We start from the raw sequence: 20496 nt of genomic DNA, 5'->3' as shown, positions 1-20496 counted from the left end.
TAGAAAAAAAGTCTTCTCAAAAACCAATATTGACAAGGTCCCTGTGTTTGCACCCCGGCTTTCCCCGGCAGCACAAAGGGAGATGATTATCCCGGGTCTAGTGGGGAGGGGATGACGGGAGCTCAAAGGTGAGCCGGGCCTCTCCTGGCTCCCCTGGCCTCAGTCCCTCCGCTTAATCCCCCTCTCGCCTGAGCTTTGAAGTCGCAGAGGTCGACTGCGGGATGTAAATCACGTTAGCCGCAGTGTGTGATCACAACGGCGCTGGGAGACAATGCCGAGCTTCCCCCGCTGCCCGGGCGTCCTGCGCCAGGCTCCGGGCTAGAAACAGCTCCAAGCTGCGGACGGAAGGGGGAACGGAGAGTGGGCTGCGGGGAGGGGCACCCATCACAGACAGGAGAGAGCCTTGGGCTCTGCCGCGGAGCTGGGAGCAGGAGCTGCGGTGGGCACCAACGCCCAGAGGCTGTAGAGCTGCCGGTAGCAGGAGGCTGATCCTTGGGATTCGTTAGCAAGGGACTGGCCACAGAGTGATGTAAAACACGAGCTGCGTGCTGGGCCGCTGGTCGCCAGGGCTGCCCTGCAGCCTTGCACATCTTGTAAGCGTTAGCACCACCTAAGAGGAGCCTGCACAGGAGGGCAGGGGCTTTATTGGGTTGTAAACTCTGTTGTTCACATCACAGTAATGATGGTGCTGGTGAAAAAAAACGTGCTTTTTGCACAGGAGGCTCAGGAACCAGGTGTGCTAGGAGAAAACTTAGCAGGGTTTGAAGGCTTTGCTGTCACCCCCGGGATAACAGACTGAGAAAGAAAGCAGGCATGGGAGGAAGCAGGAGTTGGCACCAAGAAGATGCTACCACTGACCTCAGGGCTCCTCTGCCTTTCAACTCATTGCATTTGCTGGTGGTCAGCTCCCTTGGTCCCCAACGCAGGGTTGCACACCTTGCATGCCACCTGGGAGTTCAGACCTGGGTGCCAGAGGTGACAGGGAGACAGCCAGTGTCTATGACTTTCTTCTGATGTTCTTTGCTCTGCCTTGCACTGTCCTGCCGTGGCACCTGGGAAGATATGACACACGAGGTTTGCTGGCCAGCACAGAACACAGGCACTGCTGCCCAAGCAAGCAGCCCTAAGCACCAAGAGCTTCCCTGCCCCACAGAAAAACCTCCCATGTTTACATTTTCCTCATCCAAGGAAGCAACCTCCCAAAACAGTGATGGCAGCCCCCCAAAATTAGCCTGTTTCCTTTTTCTTCCACTAGTAGAAATGCATCCATTCTCTTCAGGCAGCAAGCTGGCTGTTGCAAGTCTTTCTTTCACCATTTCACACCCAAAGCAGCAATGATTGTCCAAGACCAGCACCAGAGTTCATCAGCCATCACTGTCCAGCTGCAGGCACGTCCTCACCAGCATGACTCCAAATACCTCTGTTTTGTCCCCAGAACTGCCACCTGTCTCAGTGGCCCTGGGAGACCTTCCTGAGGAGGTTCCTGCTGGGAAATGCAGCACCTGTCATCCTCCCACCCGGTGATGAGTGATGGGGAGGAGCTGGGTGATGCCAGGGATGTGAACCACACGACACCAACACGATGGCACGTGCCCGCTAGCAGGAGCCAGGCATGAGCACCAACCCAGCTCAACACCCCCACCCCAGGGCTCTCCTCTGCAGCTGGAGAGGTCCATTCCTGTGGCACCCAAAGCACAGCACCCTGGCAGTCAGAAAATGTCTGCTTTCAAAGCTGTTTTTTTGTTTCTTCTCTTTCTTAATTGAGAGACTGGAGGAGTTTTGTGTTTGACAAAAGATGTCGTGATTGTGGAAAATATTTGCTCCCCACAGCAGATGTTGTACACATTGTGGGCCATGCCAGAAAACATCTGGTGTGCTTCCAAACCCACCAGGGCATTTCTTTTCCTAATAGAGTGGAAATTTTCTTCAGGAAACAAGCTTTACCTAGTTTGCACTGACATTCACCACAGCAGAAAGCAAGCAGGCCTGCCCCCATGCTACCCCTCCACCTCCAGCAAGCAGCATCTTAGGAGCACTTTACCATGACCAGGCATCCAAACCTGCAGCACAAAGCCTGGTTTTGTCCCAAGCTTTGACCCATGGCCTGTGAGCCATCAAGCACCAACTGCCAGCACCCACCTGGGCTGGCCTGGGAGGGAACCACAGCTTCTCAGGGCAAGTTGTTAACCTGTCTGAGAAACTCAGAGGAAAAATCATAGAATAGACTCAGAGAATGGTCTGGGTTGGAAGGGACCTCCAATGGTCATCTAGCCCAACCCCTCTGCAGCCAGCAGGGACATCCTCAACCAGATCAGGCTGCCCAGAGCCCTGCTGAGCCTTACCTTGAATATCTCCAGCGATGGGGCTTCAACTACCTCTCCGGGCAATCTGTTCCAGTGTTCCACTGCCTTCATGGAAAAAGCATCTCCTCTGCCCTACTGGAAATTAATTTATGTGTGGGATGACAGGCAGAGAATGAGCAGAGCTGAGAGTTTCCTGGTGGTGAGCAGGATATCCATGCTGTCGCACCCTGCTGTGTGGATAACGTGGGGATCACCTGTGCCATGTTGTTAGTGAGAGGCTCCAACAGCCCCAGATATGTGTGCCCATGCCTTAAGCCTGTCCTTCTTGTCAATGCTCAACAATGTCCTCTTCTTTGGGCAGGTATCACTCTCTTCACTGCATCTTTCCATGTTTCCTGTTGTGTGTTTTGTTTTTCAGCTTCACAGAGGAGGATGTAGATAAGATTATGGAAGAGCTGGGCAAGGAGTGCGAAGGAAATGCATACCACCTGATGCACAAGAGCTGTAACCACTTCTCTGCTGCTCTGGCAGAGGTGAGCACAGCTGGTTGTTTAAATTATTACTAATTTTTAACATTTTCATGCTTCTTCAGATCTGTAGTAGTGAGAGAACAAAAAGAGAACTGGGGTCAGCACTGCCTGCCCTACCAGAGCCCATCACCACATCTCCTGTCTCTGCCCTTCACCAGTTTGGAAGCTCTTAGCTGTTAAAAGGGATGAGGTCAGGAGGTGGAGATGAAGCATGTTTATCACATTTGGTCTAAGCTGTGTGGGGAATGAGGAGTGCCTGCATTGTTGGCTCCCTGGGTAGGTGAACCCGCCCCTCGGTGCCATGGATAAGTGGAGAGGAGCGCAGCGTGCCCACCGAGGGTCAGTCTGGTCCAGAGGCAGTTATGGAGATGCCCTTTTCTACCCACTATGTCTGTTGCCTGATCCTACAGCACTGCTCTTTGTCCTGGGTCAGAACAAAGGTCTGAAACCTCAAAGGCCTGTGCTGTGTCCAGTTCTGGGCCCCTCGATTTAAGAAGGACATTGAGACACTTGAGCGTGTCTAGAGAAGGGCAACGAGGCTGGGGAGAGGTCTTGAGCACAACGAGCCTGAGGGAGCTGTTAAGGGGTTGTTTAGCCTGGAGAAGAGGAGGCTCTCTACAACTACCTGAAAGGAGGTGGGGGCTGGTCTCTTCTCTCAGTCAACCTGTGACAGAACAAGAGGACACAGTCTCGAGCTGCACCAGGGGAAGTTTAGGCTTGAGGTGAGGAGAAAGTTCTTCCCAGAAAGAGTAACTGCCCACTGGAATGTGCTGCCCAGGGAGGTGGTGGAGTCCCTGTCCCTGGAGGTGTTCAGAAAAGGATTGGACATGGCACTTGGAGCCATGGTTTATTTAGTCATGAGGTAATAGGTTGGACTTGATGATTTCTGAGGTCTTTTCCAGCCTTACTGATTCTATGAGTCTAAGTTTACTGTGGAATAGCAATGTTTAGCTGTTAGGTAAGATTTCACTCATGTCTTTAAATGAATCTGTGATTAGCAGGATGGTGACTACAGCAACTCTACCCCCTGGGTTTCCTGCTGTGTCTGTAGCACAAGATAGGAAGCACCTGGAGATGACTGTTACAGCCCCTCCACGACAGCTTTGCTGGGCCTACATCTGACACTGTGGGACTTCAGCTTTGTTTGGCTTGGGAGGAGTTGCAGCCTTTCCAGTTGGGGACCATTCCTTAACACTGTGCCCCCCCATCAACCCCCCTGAGGACAGTAAAGAGAACTCCCTGCACTTCCCCACCTCAAACATGTGTTGTTTACTTACTGCTCCTGAAGGGGCGTTTGTAGGTTCAAAACCACAGTGACACTACTCACCTTCTGGAGAGCCCAGGGTCTCCTTAGGTGACAAACGAGGTGAGGATGCTGTGGTGCTGCCCAGCACAGCCAGCCAGGACACAGCCATGTTCTGAACTTCTGCCTTTCTTCCTGGGTTTTGTTGTTGGTTTTTTTCCCTCCTTTCCAAGCAGACTTCTGAGAAAACATCTGCTACACTCTGAGCCTGCACCAGGGCTGAAGATCAAAACAAAGGACCTCTGCCTTTTCATTAGGCATTTTAGCAAATGTGACTATTACATTCATATTATATTTCCCTGTTTTGTACAAACAAGTTTAAGTCAGCACTAAGAGGATTAAATTTGTGGCCCACCAATCTCTGCTCAAATGGGCTGACTAAAGAAACTCTTGTTAAACAGTATTTTCTCTAATGCCTGTTGCTTTTCTTCCTTGCTTTAGTGCTCAGACATCTATCCAGGCTGCCTAAATCCACCCTCCTCATAAGCTTTCAGATCAAGACTCTTCCCCCCCCCGTCCCCCCCCGTCCCCCCTGCACCCTTTAATACAGCTGAAGATGAACATTAGCGCTTGGTTCAACTGCACTGGAAAGGGAAAGGGCAGATTCATCAAAATCTTTATACCTCCATAGAAAAATGTAGCCTTTTGCCTTTCCTCGAGTGAATGCCTTTTCTAGAGGGTATTCACTAGGGGTTCGCTCTGTTTTTGCAGACAGCTCCACAGATGTTGACATTTTTTTTCTTCACTGGGTTAAGACTCCTTCTATAGGCTTTCAGGCTCCATTTGTTACTTCTTTATTATCCAAGAGGGGGTTTGCTTTCTTTTTTTTTTCTTCCCCCTCTGGTTTTTTTTTTCTTTTTGCTTCTTTCTTCCCAAGGAGTTGACTCAGTTCTCTGAAGAGAGCAGTGGTAGTCAGGCTCATTATTATCTCCGGCCCTTTTTCATGGCCCCGGCAGGCTGGCCGGAGCCGCGGGGCCATTGTGGCAGAGCAGCAGGTAGCTGTGGCACGGCAGGGTCAGCGCTCCGGCCGGCACAGAGCCTTTGTGTGTCCTCCTTGTGCTGCTGGCTCCGTTTGTCTGGCGCTGGGAAAGGTCAGGAGCACATCACCGCTCCGTACCTGAGCGTTTGTCTCCCTCCGCTGCAGAGAGCTTGCGCAAATCACCCGCTGGAAAGCAACCAGCAGACCTAAGGGGGGGAACCAGAGTGAAGGGGTGGAGGTGTGCTGGCAGGTAAGGGGTGACAGTAGAGCTGTCTGGTCTGTCAGACGTGCTGCTTCTTGGGGTGACAGTAGAGCTGTCTGGTCCATCAGATGTGCTGCTTCTTGGGGCTGATAGTAGAGCTGTCTGGTCCATCAGATGTGCTGCTTCTTAGGGTGATAGTAGAGCTGTCTGGTCCGTCAGATGTGCTGCTTCTTGGGGTGATAGCAGAGCTGTCTGGTCCATCAGATGTGCTGCTTCTTGGGGTGATAGCAGAGCTGTCTGGTCCATCAGACGTGCTCCTTCTTGGGGTGATAGTAGAGCTGTCTGGTCCATCAGATGTGCTGCTTCTTGGGATGATAGTAGAGCTGTCTGGTCCATCAGATGTGCTCCTTCTTGGGGTGATAGTAGAGCTGTCTGGTCCATCAGATGTGCTGCTTCTTGGGATGATAGTAGAGCTGTCTGGTCCATCAGATGTGCTGCTTCTTGGGGGTGATAGTAGAGCTGTCAGGTCCATCAGATGTGCTGCTTCTTGGGGTGACAGTAGAGCTGTCTGGTCCATCAGATGTGCTGCTTCTTGGGGCTGATAGTAGAGCTGTCTGGTCCATTAGACGTGCTGCTTCTTGGGGGTGATAGTAGAGCTGTCTGGTCCATCAGATGTGCTGCTGCTTGGGGTGATAGTAGAGCTGTCTGGTCCATCAGATGTGCTGCTTCTTGGCCAGAGCTGCTGCCTGCTGCTCAGGAAACCATGGGCATGCCATGGTACACAAGGCACCTTTGCACATCCAGCTAGCCAGTTTCCCACAGCAAGGTTTGCAAAAAGAGCAATTTGTGTTGATGTGGAGGCTTAAAGCATGATGCAGGCAGCACCCCACACTGACATCCCCATATTTGCCCAGGACCCATCCATCACTTCTGCCTGCAGAAATACACCAGCCAAAATACTCCATAGCAGTGCTGGAAGGTATTCCAATACCTTCACTCCAGGTCCCACAGAAAATGTACTGTGTGTCTTGAGACTTGTCCCTGAAAAGACTGCTGGGGCAGACACGAGGGATGACAAAGCATCAGCATTCAAGTGGTTCTTCAGGGCCTGCCCAAGCAGAAACTGGAGGCAAGGGCTGCAGCATATCCACAGCTGGGCTCACTGTGTCACCCCACTGCTGTGGGCTCTGGGTTATCTCAGGGAAAAGGAAAGCCCTCTTGCTCCTCCCAGCAGACCTCCCAGACCATTCCCACTCTGCCTGGAGTCACCAGCACAGGGCTCCCCAGCTGAGCTGCCAGTGGGAGCTGGTGGCAGGCCCGGGCAGAGGTGACAGGTATCTTTATTCTGCCACCCAGGAGAGCTCCAGTGTCCTGCTGGCAGGAATTTGTCTGCAAGGTTTTCCCCATTGAAAGGAGCGAGGGGGATGAGATGATTGCTTGATTACAGCACGAGCAGACAAAGTGGAGAGACAGGGCAGCGCTGAGCTCCCAACCATCAACCTCCCCTCCTCACCTTGATGATTTAATGTCTTAGTGGGGCTCATTGGCTCCAGCCATGGGGCAGCAGGTAGGCATTAGAGGTGACATGATCCTATCTAGCTTTCAAACATTTAAATAGTGCCAGCTGTAGTTGGGAAGAAAGGTGCCTGGCCAGCAGGCACAGCACCCTCCTGCCTTCATGGCACCACAGGGTTGTGCCAATCCTGGGTGCCCACACTGGGTGCCCAAGCTTTTGTCAGCTGCCCTCACCCAGCCACAGGCAGAGCAGAAGGAGGGGAGCAGGTCCAGGTGCATCCCCATGTCCCAGCTTGGGACATTGAGCTCATCAGCTGGAGATGGGAAGGGAATGCTGACAGGGACACAGAAACCCACCACATGCAGCCCCCATCAGAGCACCAAAAACTCTTGCCACTTTCCCCTTTTGTCATGGCTTTAGCAGGAGAGCTCCCTGTAGCACAGCACCCCTGGGGAGACAGCACTGAGAGATGCCTGAGGTCAGCCAGGGGGATTTTCTTTTCAGCACTTATGCCAGAGAAACCTTCCACTGCTCAAAGCAAGAGGAGAGTGAGCCACCTCTTGCAGCCTTCTGGTGATCCACCCAGAGGGTCTCAGCTGGATTTCACATGCCTTGCTCTGTGCTGGTGCCTGGTGGACGGCTTGGCTAGAGTGGGAGGGCAGGATCTGGCTCTGAAGAGCTTTCCTTGGGGCTAGCCTGCCCATTTCACCCTGCACAGGGACCGATCCCCTCCCAGCACAGCAGGTCACCCCAGCAAACTCCAGCAGGACGACAGGCTGAAAGCAGCTCCTCTGCAAGAGCAGAGTGACACTGCCCTCCCCGTGCCTGCCCTGTCCTGTGGTGGAGTCAGCTGTTCCCCCAGAGCCTACCACAGGCTTGCTGCTGCTGGCTGGCACGCCGCCATGTGCACCAACACACGTCAGGGACAGGAAGGAGCCCTGGGCACGGGATCTGCAGCAGCCTTTGCGTGAATATTGGGAGCACCGAGGTTTATAACCCAGAAAATCTGGGCTCTGAAGGTTTCTGTCTGGTGGGGCAGGAGGCGTGCTGCCCTGCACAGAGCCACTTTTATGCCATTGTGCCTTTTCAACACTGCATTAAGGCAGCTAAAGAAGGGAGATTTTTAATGGTTCCAGTGGAACAAAGCAGGAACATTCAGCCCAACTTCATTACAAAATCATCTGAAATGTCTGAGGAACGTTTCCCACTAATTATCATAAATAGCCGAAAAAAATCTCTCCCTCTCAAAGCAGGTTCCAGCTGCCCCTCTGTGTTTCCTCACCTCTGCTTCCAACAGCCTGACCCTGCCCCTGCACAAAGGGGAGACCCTCTCCCTGCCCCCCCCGCCCGCGCTCGGGGGCTCTGGAGAAATACAAACAGGCTGCAGATTAACAGCGCTTGTTTGCACCTTAAACAAACAGCAGACTTCCGCCGCTGCCCAGGGCAGGAGGCGCCGCCTGCTTCTCCTCGCCCTGCCCAAACCCCAGCCCAAACAGGGGCAGCACAAGGCCTGAGGCAGGCAGACCAAGGAGGGGAACACTAGGGGATGCCAGCCCCACATGCCCTTGAGCCCTGTTTCCCGTGCCTGGGTGTCCTTTCTCTGCCCAGCTGCCGTGGGGGGAGGTCAGGCCGCTGCTCTGGCAGGATGTGGTTGCAGCCCTTTGGCAGGAGGATTGGCCAAGGCCAAGGCAGGTGAATGAACATCCCAGTTCAGCTCCTGCTCTCTGGGTCTCACGGGACTTGTTGACAAGGAGCAGCCTGATGTGACTGGGCAGGTGTCAAGTTTGGGTGCTGGGAAGGATGCTGTGGGTGGAGGATGGGGAGGGAAAGACAGACTGTCCAGAGGAGTGGTGCCAATGCTCAAAACCACGACCAACAGTAGGACCAAGCAGTGACTGCCAGCCCAAGGGCACCTCTGCTGAAGGGATGGATGGGTGCTGGATGTCTCTGCCTAGCTGATGCTCAGGCTGGTGACAGCAGCCACAGCTGCTTCAGCCATGGAGCTGCTCCAGCTGGTATCCTCACCCTGCCGCTCCCATGTCATCTGTCACACCTCACCAGGCAGTACTGCCAGCACCTCCCTGGCCTCCTCACCCTGCATGTGCAGCACACAGCACCCTTCTCACACAGCAGCCAGCCCCCAGCCCCACAGCCTACTAGGGCAGGCTATCATGAGAGGCATGTGGGCTCAAACCATACCAGAACCAGTGAGACATTGCTCCTGGCACAGCTGTGGCACATGTTTGAGGCTAGCACATGTGGTGGGTGCCCAAGGAGGAAGCTGTGCAAGCATGGAGCAGGCTGGGACAGGTTCCCAGCAGCAAGCTAGCACTGCAGGCCCAGGTCTGTTCCCCATCCAGGTTATTGTACAAAACCCCCAGGCAGATGTTTGTTGCCCCCCTTCCTGCCAGCCACAAGAAAGGGCTTTTACTCTCAAACTGCCTTCCTGCTGTGGAGTGCCCCAGAGGCAGGAAGGGGACCAGAGGCAGGTGACAGGTACAGGCCACTGCCCTTGCTGCATGAGGGGCTCCCAGCAGGGCTGACAAGCAGAGGGGTTACAGGTCAGCACTGCAGCACAAGTAGCAGGGCTGTGGGAGCCAAGTCCCCTCTGCACAGGGCAGGAATAGAGAGAGTGGTGGCTGGGGGACTCCCAGGCCATGCTGGAGACATCTCAGTTCCATCTCTGCTCAAGGACACACAGGCATAGTGACCTATCTCTGCTTCTAACCAGTTGTCAGTTGAGGCTAACTACAAGGACCTCAGGCAGTGACAGCAACTGGGAAGAGGTTTCCAGTGTCACAAGCAGCCTGAAGTTGCCACACAGGGTGCTCACCTGTTTTGTTTTCCAGTGCAAGAACCTCAGCATCCCATGTAAGGAGCAGCGAGCAGAGGAAGAGCAAAGGGAGGTGCTGCCTAGTTTGGTGCTTGGGCAGTCCTGGGCACTCCTCACCACAGGGTGCTGCAGATGCTAAATATCTGACCTGAGTTCAGAGAAACCACAGAAATTCATGGATGTAAAAAATCATCAAGCACTACTCAGGGCAATGGCTGTCCTGCACAGGGATGCCCAGGCTGTCCACAGCAGAGGAGGAAGGGTGTGCTGGGAGCTAGGCACTCCCTGGGCACCTGCCCTGGCCACACACCTCCCCAGTGAGAATGGAAATAGAGTAGATTAGACTAGAAGAATAGAATAGAATAGAATAGAATAGAATAGAATAGAATAGAATAGAATAGAATAGAATAGAATAGAATAGAATAGAATAGAATAGAATAGACCAGACCAGGTTGGAAAAGACCTTGGAGATCATCAAGTCCAATCTATCATCCAACACCATCTCTTCAACTAACCCATGGCACCAAGCACCCCATCCAGTCTCTTCTTAAACACCTCCAGTGATGGTGACTCCACCACCTCCCTGGGCAGCACATTCCAATGGCCAATCTCTCTTGCTGGGAAGAACTTCCTAACATCAGGCTAAACCTCCCCTGGCACAGCTTGGGACTGTGTCCTCTTGTTCTGGTGCTGGATGCCTGGGAGAAGAAACCAACCCCTACCTGGCTACAACCTTCTTGCAGGTAGTGGTAGAGAGCACTAAGGTCTCCCCTGAGCCTCCTCTTCTCCAGGCTAAGCAACCCCAGCTCCCTCAGCCTCTCCTCCCAGGGCTGTGCTCCAAACCCCTCCCCAGCTTCGTTGCCCTGCTCTGGACACGTTCCAAGGGAAGGCCTCTCCTTGGCGTGGCAGCAAGGTGCAAATCCAAAGCAGCAAACCTGCACACTGGTGTCCCCAGTGCAACTCTCCCATGCTCTGCCCCATCCACATGTGCTCCCTGGCTGCTCACACTCAGCAACCAGGAAGCCCAAGCGCGTTTCCCAGCAGGCACATCACCCCCAGCACGCTCTGCATCTTCCTCGCAGCCTCTTCCCTCCCACGGGACACCGCAGCGAGCAGAGGCAAAAGGGGAAAGGCTGCTAATTTGTCCCAGCTCAGCTGTATGCTTCCAGTGACTGGTCCCACAGCGATGGAAAGAGACTGCTGCTGTCTGTGAGGCAGCTGCCCCCGCCTGGCCCCGGGAACAGCCACAGCTTTCTTTCCATCGCACATTAGAGATTGATCACAGCACGAAATTCCCCTGCTGGGAACGCCCTGGCTGTCACTGTTTTACAGCACGCAGAGGTGTTCTGGGCGCTTAGAAAGACGTGGCCCTCTCAGGGTATGAGGGCAAATTAGTTGTAAAGGTGGCTGTGGGGATGCTGGCTGTTTGGTTTCCAGGGTGGGATGGGCACAGGTGGAGGCTGCTGGGCTTTGTGCTGCTCTCGGAGCCGCCAGCGCTCCGCACGGAGGGAGCCGGCGTGCTGCAGAGCGAACACCTCCAGCCTGACCCCAGCTTTATTAATAACAGGTAATTAATAGGAGAGCGGACATGCCTTGTGTCTCTGAAGGCCTTTTAAAATGTGATTATGTTGTGCTAATCTCACCCCGAAGTACTTCCCTGTTTAGACTGCGCTGCACCATTAAATAGCTGAAAAGCCAGCAGAGAAACACCCCCCCGCCCCCCACCCCGCCCTTACCCCCCCAGGAAGCGCTGGGGGTCTGTTCCCCAGCAGGCAGGCAGGCAGGCCCCACTTTCAAACCCCCTAAATCAAGAGCCCATCTGGGCTGCCAGGAAAAGCACTGCCTCCAGCTCATCTGTATCTCATTACCCACCCTGCCAGCCCCGGAGCGAGCAGCTCCGTCCCACCCAGATGCGCTGCCCCGCGCCTGCCTCCCGTATTTCACAGCCGTCAGCAGGACTTCAAGGGGCAGCCCGAGCGCCTGCAGCACGGCACAGGCTCTTAGCAAAGACATATATCCAGGTCCCCTGTGCACAGCCACAGGCAGGGGAGCTGGGGCACGCAGGGCTCCCCAGCGGGGAGGTTTCTGAGCTGCTTCCCCACAGCTCTTTGCCCAGCACATCCCTAGATGATTGCTTTTCCTGGGCTCTCCCGAGGCCCAGGCAGCCCCTTTGCCCCACCCCCGGGGAAGGGCACCCCAAAGCAGGGCAGGACTGCAGGAGCACTGGGGACAAAGGAGAGAATCGAAGGCAAGCACCTGCACCCCTGTAGTAATCAGGGTAATGCAGTTTGGGAGCAGCTTGCCCAGCACAGGGCAAAATCAACAATGAGCCTAGAGCAAAGCAGGGCACCCAGAGATCCAAACCAAGAAACAGGACCGAAAATTCTCTGGCCTAAAGCTTCTCCATCTGCCACAGGGGCAGAAACCCCACAGCAACAGACACTTGTGATGAAGTTTGGTGGTTTCCTGGCCCTGGTAGCAGCCCAGGACTGCAGAGGTGAAGGTGCAAGTTAACCTTTCAGGTATGAGTAAAGTTGGCTCCTTACTCCCAAGCTTCTGAAGAGCCTGTGCCCAGCCTGCATTCAGGGCTTAGCATCAGCTGGAGTTATGGTATGAGGCCCATGGATTACAGAATTAGCCAGGTTGGAAAAGACTTTTGAGATCATCAAGTCCAACCCATCACCCAGCACCATCTGATCAACTAAACCACAGCACTAAGTGCCTCATCCAGTCTTAGTTCAAACACTTCCAGTGATGGTGACTCCACCACCTCCCTGGGCATGGGGCTGGCCACAGTCCAACATTGCTCTTCCAGAGAGGGCAGGGCAGGGCAGGCAGCACCACAAGAAAAAAAGGTTGTTTTTGGAGCACCAGATTTCAGAGAGGAAAGCAAGTTTTGCATGCCTGTTTTCTGCCAGCAGGAGGATGTGGAGCTCTGGTCCTGCACTGGTCCCTGGTGGCCTCCTCTGACTGAGGACCCCATACTCCAGCAAGCAACAGGAATCCCCCACAGCACAGAAAAGCTCCGGGATGAAAGTATTCCTCTTGCCAGCCCTTCGGTGCACAGCAGAGCCGCAGGGACAGCTTTAATATCACTGAGGAGGAACAGAAGGAAGAGAGGGTTGGAGGTCAGAGTGTTAGGATCAATATGGGCACTGGCACATCCCGTAACACCGTGCAGGGAAGAAGCTGGGGTGCGGGGCAGGGAGCCTTGAGCTGTCCTTCCTCAAGGACCCTTGCACCCCGCAGGTACCTCTCGTGAGCAGGGAGGTGATGCAGCAGGAGCCCCGACCGGTCCCTGCAAGCTAGAGCGGGCATGCCCGAGTTCCAGCGAGCTCCGGCCGGCTGCGGGGGCTCCGGCCGGCTGCGGGGGCTCCGGCACTTCAGCGCGGTGCCTCCAGGGCCGCTGGGCACCGCGCCCAGGGTCACTGCCACTGCCTGTGTCGGGATGCCACCTAGTGTCGCCTGGCAGAAGGACCCGGCCGGCAGTGACACGGAGGTTGGCTCCCCAGGCCCACAGCGTCGCCAGGGGCCAGCTGGCAGGAGTCCCAGGCCGGTTGGGATGCTGGGACGCTCATCCAGGACACATGCACCCCACAACGTATGCATGCTGTGGCCAGAGCCCAGAGGAGGACGCTGGGCACTGCCCAGGTCACGTAGGGCCAGCGAAGCTCACAGCGCTGCCTGGGCTGGTTCAGGGGTCCCTGGAGCAGACAGGGCTTGGAGACTCAGTAGCCTCACTGGTGGCACAGAGTGGCCCTGGCCATGGGTGGCCTGGTGAAGGAGAAGGGCAATCACTGCCCCCAGCAGTGTGCAGCCCACCTGCAGTGCCAGCGCGGCCAGGCCCAGCACCAGCCAGGCCCTGCAGTACCGTGGGCTGGGTGGCAGGATGAAGCCCCAGGACTGATAGCCACCAGGGAACAGGGGTGGGGATGCTGGCCAGACACTTGTGGGGTCTGGTGGCAGGGGGACAGGAAGTGTTGGTATCTCAGTGGTGCCTGCAGGGGTGGGAGTGTGTTGGAGGGCTGTGGGTGCATGCCTGGGTGCCCACGTGGTGGCACAATCCCACTCCCTGCTTGGCACAAGAGCATGGTGGGATGGGGAGTGTGATGCCAGTGGAACCACATCTGCCACTGCATCCCTGCAGGGTGGCCAGAGTGTTGAGGCAGGAGCTGAAATAGGGGAGATGCTGAGTGCTCCCCCTGGGATGGTGCCTGGCCTCTCTGTGGGCACCAGAAGAGCAGGACTCCCTTGTCTGGTGGAGGCTGCCAGTGGGCTGGTTGGCACTGGTCTGGTGGCAGAAGAGAAAGTGGACAGTGCAGGCTTTGGGCTGGTGGCCCCAGGAGGATCTAGGCTTATGATGGCTGAAGTTGGACGCAGGCTAAATGCCTTCTGTGGCACAGCTGGCAGTGGGGTGGTGACAGAAGCCTTGGGCAGTATGGCTGATGATGAGGTGACAGTGGAGGCCTTTGGTAGAGCAGTTGATGATGTGTTGAAGGAGCTCTCTGGCAGCACAGCTGATAATAGGGTGCTGATGGAAGCCTCAGGGAGCACAGTTGGTGATGGGGTGGTTACAGAGGTCTCAGGCAGCACAGTTGATGATGGTGTGTTGATGGACACCTCAGGCAGCACAGCTGGTGATGGGGTAGTGATGGAGGCCTCATGGAGCACAGCTGGTGATGGGGTGGTTACAGAGGTCTCAGGCAGCACAGTTGATGATGGTGTGTTGATGGACACCTCAGGCAGCACAGCTGGTGATGGGGTAGTGATGGAGGCCTTGGGCAGCATTGTTGATGGGGGTGTGGTGATGGAGGCCTTGGGCAGCATTGTTGTTGGGGGTGTGGTGACGGAGGTCTTCAGCAGCACAGCTGGGGATGTGGTGGTGATGAAGACCTTTGGCAGCATGGCTGATGAAGGGGTGGCAGTGAAGACCTTGGGTAGCATGGCTGGTGATGGAGCAGTGAGGAAGGCCTCTGTTGTCATGGTTGGCAACATGGCAGAAGTGGCCACAGGTGACAGCATGGTTGTCAGTGCCGTGGTGGGAAAGGCTACCAATGACAGCGTGGTTGGCGATGCAGGGGGCAAGGCTCCAGGAGACAGCAAGGTTGACATCCCTTGTGATGATGTGGGTGTGAATTTGACCAGCAGAGATGGGGTTAAAGAAGCTGGAAGAGGCAGAGTAGCTGGGCAAATGAAGTGGTCACCTCTCAGCGATGTCACTGCTTGGCCTGCCAGGTGGGGTGGGCTCTTGCATGACACCTGGGTGGACAATTTGACATTCTCGCTGTTGTCCATGATCCAGCTGTGCAGGTAGCAGAGGTTACAGTCACACCTCCATGGGTTGCCACTCAGATACACTGAGCTGAGCTTCTTCAGGGGGTCCAGGAGCCCTCGGGGGACACTCTCCAGCTGGTTCTTCCGAAGGTTGAGGGTTTTCAGATTTGGGAGAGAAGCAAAGACTTCGTAATCCAGAGCAGAAAGCCGATTTGTGTCCAGCTGCAGGTCCAAGAGCTTGCTGAGCCCAGTGAAGGATCCTCTTGGCAAGGCTGCTAGCTGATTATGGGACAAGATGAGCTTCCCAAGAGAGGTGAGATTGACAAAGATGCCGTCTGGAAGTGTGGCCAAGCTGTTCCTGGCCAGGTCCAGCTCCCGCAGGTGCGGCATGGCATCAAAGAGGCAGCAGGGGAGCTCGGTGATATTGTTTGCATCCAGAGTCAACAGCTTCAACTTGTTCAAACCAAAAAAGCCCTCAGGAGGAAGAGCCCTGATGAGATTGTTGTCCAGGAGGAGTTTCTCCAGGTGAGGCAAGCTCCTCAGAAGCATGGGTGGCAGAGCCTCGAGCCTGTTCCTCTGGAGGTTAAGTTCCAGCAGCCCTGCCTGACTGCCCAGCAGCCCTGCCGGGAGATCCCGCAGCTCATTCTCGTACAGCCGGAGGACTCGCAGCCGGGGAAGTTTGCTGAAGGCATCCTCAGGCAGAGTCTTGATCCTGTTCCTAGCCAGGTCCAAAAATGTTAGATTGACCAGAGAATCAAAAATGCCTTCTGGAAGGGAAGAGATGGCATTGCTGTGCAAGGAGAGCTCTCCCAGATTGTCCAGCCCATCAAACAGGCCTTTGGGGATGTATCTGAGGTGGCTGTCTCTCAGCTCCAGCCTCTGCAGGCTTGGGAGGTTCTGGAAAGTGCCCACAGATAGTTCCTCTATTGAGGCACCAGAGATGTCCAAGTCCCTCAGCTTGTCCAAGTTATCAAAGGCTCCAGGTTCAACTGCCTTGATCTTGCTGCCAATAAAGGAAATCTTGATCAGGTTGGGCATGTACCTGAAGGCACCTTTCCTTACAGTGGTGATGCTGGTTTGCACAAAGATCATCTCAGAAATGAAGGGCTTGGCAATCTTTGGGATCTCTTTGACATCATTCTTTGACCCTCTGTAGACCTCCTGGTAGTCTTTGGGCATTTCATATGGATCTTCAGCCAGGATTTCATCTTCGCCTTTATGGAGGTGGAAGGAAAGGGAGAAAGAAAGGAAAAGGAAACACTGGCACATCATCCTGGAAAACAAACACACACACACCTTCAGAAGCCAGTTACTGGGAACAAAACCATCTCTGTCCACTGTGCACGTGGTACCAGGCTGCCATCCAGCTCTTGGAGATCTTATCTCACATCATCACTCATTTTGTGAGGAGAGAGAAAGACTGTAGGAGCCAATGGATGTGGCATGTACAAGGGTTCACTGCTGTTGCTAAGAAGGGATGGGGAAGAAGGGAGAGGGAGGCAGCTCATGGCTTGGCACTGAGAGATGCTGCAGGAGCCACCAGGGCTGGACAGTCTGTTCCCTGTCCTTCCTTCTCCCACATTCGGACTGTAAGCTCAGCGCCTGCCTGGGTGAAGAAAGCAAATTGCTGCTGCCCATTAGCACTGCCCCAGTGGGTGCAGTCACCCAGCAGGGCAGCAGGCCATTCATGCAACAACAGAAGCAGTCACCCCTCTGCTTGCTAATGAGGGCTCAGCAAGGGCCCCAGCAGCCAGCCAAGCACAGGTGACCTTGTTTACATTCCACACAGTGCTGGATGGACTTGCTGTTCATTGGTGCTCCTCTCAGGGCAGGGGGTTCATTTAAAACATGGCTTGTAACCATCTCTAGAGTCCTGCTAATCACAGCATTTTTTGGCTTTGGATGTGGGGCTCTGTCAGACAGAAATCGTTAACTTCCGAGCAGCAGCCAGCCTTCAGAGCAAGGCTCATTAAAAGACTGTGAAATGCTCACAGATGAACTCTCTAACACCTCACATTTAAGGGTCTGACCTGCAGTGGGGAAATGAAGTCACTGAAGCACACCCACCAGAATAGACCAGACCAGACCAGGTTGGAAGAGACCTTTGAGATCATCACATCCAACCTATCATCCAACACTACCTAGTCAACTAAACCATGGCACCAAGCACCCCATCCAGGCTCTTCCTAAACACCTCCAGTGATGGTGACTCCACCACCTCCATGGGCAGCACATTCCAATGGCCAATCTCTCTTTCTGTGAAGAACTTCTTCCTAACATCCAGCCTAAACCTCCCCTGGCACAGCTTGAGACTGTGTCCTCTTGTTCTGGTGCTGGTTGCCTGGGAGAAGAGACCAACCCCCTCCTGGCTACAACCTCCCTTCAGGTAGTTGTAGAGAGCAATAAGGTCTCCCCTGAGCCTCCTCTTCTCCAGGCTAAGCAACCCCAGCTCCCTCAGCCTCTCCTCCCAGGGCTGTGCTCCAGACCCCTCCCCAGCTTTGTTGCCCTTCTCTGGACACCTTCCAGAATCTCAACATCTTTCCTAAACTGAGGGGCCCAGAACTGGACACAGGACTCAAGGTGTGGCCTAACCAGTGCTGAGTACAGGGGCAGAATGACCTCCCTGCTCCTGCTGGCCACACTCTTCCTGATGCAGGCCAGGATGCCACTGGCCCTCTTGGCTGCCTGGGCACACTGCAGGCTCAAAAGCTGTTAAGTGTGCTGATGTAAAGCCCACCACTGCCATTGACTCATGTAGAAACACACAGCAGGGAGCTGAACAGCCATGAGCATCATCCTGGGACCATTGTTTCCACTTTGTGATTCACAGCCCTGAGTGGGAGCAGGGGAAAAAGCTGTAGGTGGCTTCCTGGGTGTCCATCAAAGCTGCCTGGGCCAGGAGGGTAAATTTGCTGTGAAGAGTTGTTTTGGTTTTTGTTTAAGAAGTTGAGAGGTCAGCAAATACAGGAGGCTGAAAGCTGCTGGGTTTGAGGAGCAGCTGATGGGAGGTGAAGTATGAGCACTGCCTCCAGTTCTGGAGCCCCTATTACAAGAAGGATGTGGAGGTGCTGGAAGGTGTCCAGAGAAGGGCCACAAGGATGAGCAGAGGGCTGGAGCACCTCTGCTGTGGAGACAGACTGAGGGAGTTGGGGCTGTTCAGTCTGGAGAAGAGAAGGCTCCAAGGAGACCTAATTGTGGCCTTCCAGGATCTGAAGTGGGCTACAAGAAAGCTGGGAAGGGACTTTTTAGGGTGTCAGGTAATGGGGGGTTGGAACTAGGTGATCCTTGAGGTCCCTTCCAACCCTAACAATTCCATGAGTCTGTGCCAACTGCCCCACAGGGTTCCTCAGGGCAGAAGCCACTGCTGATGCCTGCCCATCCTCTTCCCAGGGAGACTTGGGTGCAGGAGCCAGGGCTGAGGGTGCAAAATACCTGGTTCACTTCAGCTGCAGGGGCAGCTCAGCGACTTGAATGTCGAGGTGGGAAGGGCTGGACTCGGCGCACGGGGCTGAAGCCAAACGGTTGGGCAGTGCAAAGCTCTTTTCAAACCCTCCCTGAGGCTGCCTGGCTGAGGTGGACCTCAGTGTAGCCTCCTCGTTTGTCCCCCCCTGCAGCAGCGCAGGGACGCGGAGGGACAGCTCCAGGTCACGGTGCTGCAGCCTCCCCTGCTCCTCGCTGCAAGGAAGTGACCAAGAGCCCCCCCGAGCCGCCCCTCCCAGCACCCCAGGAGAACAAAGGAAGCGTTTCTGCATCACTTACTTGGCCGAGCGCTGGCGAACGAGTCCAGCCGTAGGAGGGAGCTGCTCCGGGCAAGGAATGAGCCCCCGAGAGGAGCTCATCACCTGGCCAGCTCTTTATCCACGGCCCAGGCGCGGGGCTGGGTTCCACGTGAGGTCAGGCACAGGTCTGCGTGGGGAGATAAGGGACGGCCAAGGAGCAGGCTGTGCCCCCCGTGTGGGGACCACGGCAGGAATCCCTCGGAGAGAACACAGCCATATACTGCCCAGGCGTTATCTGCTGGCCCCACGGAACCAGTCCCATCCAGGGAACGCTGGAGATCTCCAGGCCAGCCTGTTTTGTAGCTGATGGTCTCTGCAGTCCCCTATCTCCACCAGCATAACCCTGCAGCCTCACAGGCACCACCCTCGCTCAGAGCTTTCCTGTTTAAAGCTTTTCCTATTGGAACTATCCAGCTGTTTCCTTCCTCAGGAACTGGCTTCTGTAGCTCAAGGTGCTGCTCTGAAGCCATTTGCTGAAGCTTCTAACAGGGATAACATCTGTGATCAGACAGAGGCTGCCAGGCAGGCTCTGGGCTCAGCCCCACACTTGGCCATCCACAGGGCTGGGTCTGAGCACTGTGCTGCCCTGGAGCCCAGCACAAGCCAAAGACCTTCCCGTGAGGACACCCAAGGCTCCTGGCAGGTGCAGGGCACCCTGTGGGACGAAAGACTGTTTGATGCAAGGACTTCAAATGGCAAGGCACCCATTGCTTCCCAAGGGATGGTCATAGGAGCCACATTGCAACACTTCTTCTTCAGGTGGCCCCTTCCCCCTGCTCCTCTTGTGGCTCAGCTAGTGCTTGCTGGGGCTTCCTTACACCCCTCCTGGGGAATCTAAAACCAGACTACTGCAAAGTTTAACAGCCACACCTCTCTCCAGCAGCAGTGTTGTATGTGCCCAGCTCCCTGCTTGGTGTCAGGCTGCTTCAGGGACTGCAGAGAGGCAGGGGCCAGGATGCACAAGGGGACAGAGCTCACAGTAGGAGTGACAGCAGCGTCCCCAAGCCATGGTGTGGGAGCCATGCCAGGACTGGGAACCTGCAGCCAGCCACAACATTCCTGGTCCAGGCTTGGAGGTGGCCACACCAGCATCACCTGGAAGATGGTTGCAGCATGGTGGCATCCCTGTACAGGACAGGCAGCAGGGTTGCTGTACAGGACAGCATCTGGGAGGGCAGTGTTGCCCAGATGCCTCACAGGAGCATGGGGCTAGCAGTCCAAGCATGGCCAGGACGGCAGCCCACTGCCACAGCACGGAGTCTTCTCTGCTCCCAGCTCTCAGGCTGGGCAGAAACAGCGAAGGGACTGGCAGAGACACATAGCCCAGCAGCAAAGCCAGCACAGCCCCAGGCAAGGATCCCAGCTCCCCTGTCACTGTGGGCAGGGCCAGGAAGGCTGGCTGGGAGGAAGCTGACAAGGCACACGCAGGGCTCTCCCAGCTCTGGCTCAGGACAGCCTTTGCCCCAGCAGCCGCAAGATGGTGCAGGAACATCGGCTGGCAGAAGGGCTCTGCTGCCACGTGGCTGGCACATGGCCATCTGCAACCCAGACACACACCTGAGCATGCACTCACACGAGTTTCAGGGGAGCACCTACCTTCCCTGCCAGCCCCAGCATGGGCTGCACTGCTGGGACTTTGCACCCCCCCTCCAGGAGTCCCCAGGCCTCTCCAGGGCTGTAGGCTAAGCACTGCCAGAGTGGGTGGGGGACCTTCCAGGGCAGAGGCCTGGGCGGCTGCCCACCCAGCAGCCAGGTGTCATAGTATCATAGTATCATT

General features: G+C 55.3%; 1 protein-coding gene and 1 long non-coding RNA gene across 3 annotated transcripts; both read right to left on the bottom strand.

The window, feature by feature from the left end:
- Nucleotides 1-611: 611 nt before the first annotated feature.
- LOC137444646 (uncharacterized) lies at nucleotides 612-8998 on the bottom strand. 2 transcript variants are annotated; one of them, XR_010988201.1, is made up of 5 exons: nucleotides 4760-8998; nucleotides 4161-4378; nucleotides 2343-2897; nucleotides 2140-2188; nucleotides 612-1052 (listed from the first exon to the last, which is right to left on the bottom strand). It is a non-coding gene; the product is annotated as an uncharacterized lncRNA (long non-coding RNA). The 2 variants fall into 2 exon arrangements; XR_010988200.1 differs by having other exon boundaries at nucleotides 4161-4355.
- A 2475-nt stretch (nucleotides 8999-11473) lies between these two features.
- LOC137444644 (platelet glycoprotein Ib alpha chain-like) lies at nucleotides 11474-20486 on the bottom strand. The gene is made up of 2 exons (XM_068145646.1): nucleotides 18700-20486; nucleotides 11474-16213 (listed from the first exon to the last, which is right to left on the bottom strand). Exons 1-2 carry the CDS (start codon nucleotides 18777-18779, stop codon nucleotides 13339-13341), a joined length of 2955 nt encoding a protein of 984 aa, XP_068001747.1. The 5' UTR covers nucleotides 18780-20486; the 3' UTR covers nucleotides 11474-13338.
- Between the last annotated feature and the right edge of the window lie 10 nt (nucleotides 20487-20496).

Source organism: Melanerpes formicivorus, unplaced genomic scaffold (assembly GCF_026170545.1).
Source record: "Melanerpes formicivorus ecotype bairdi unplaced genomic scaffold, bMelFor1.0.p_v2 SCAF_12, whole genome shotgun sequence".
Classification (NCBI taxonomy): domain Eukaryota; kingdom Metazoa; phylum Chordata; class Aves; order Piciformes; family Picidae; genus Melanerpes; species Melanerpes formicivorus.
This window is presented reverse-complemented; position numbering and strand designations above follow the sequence as displayed.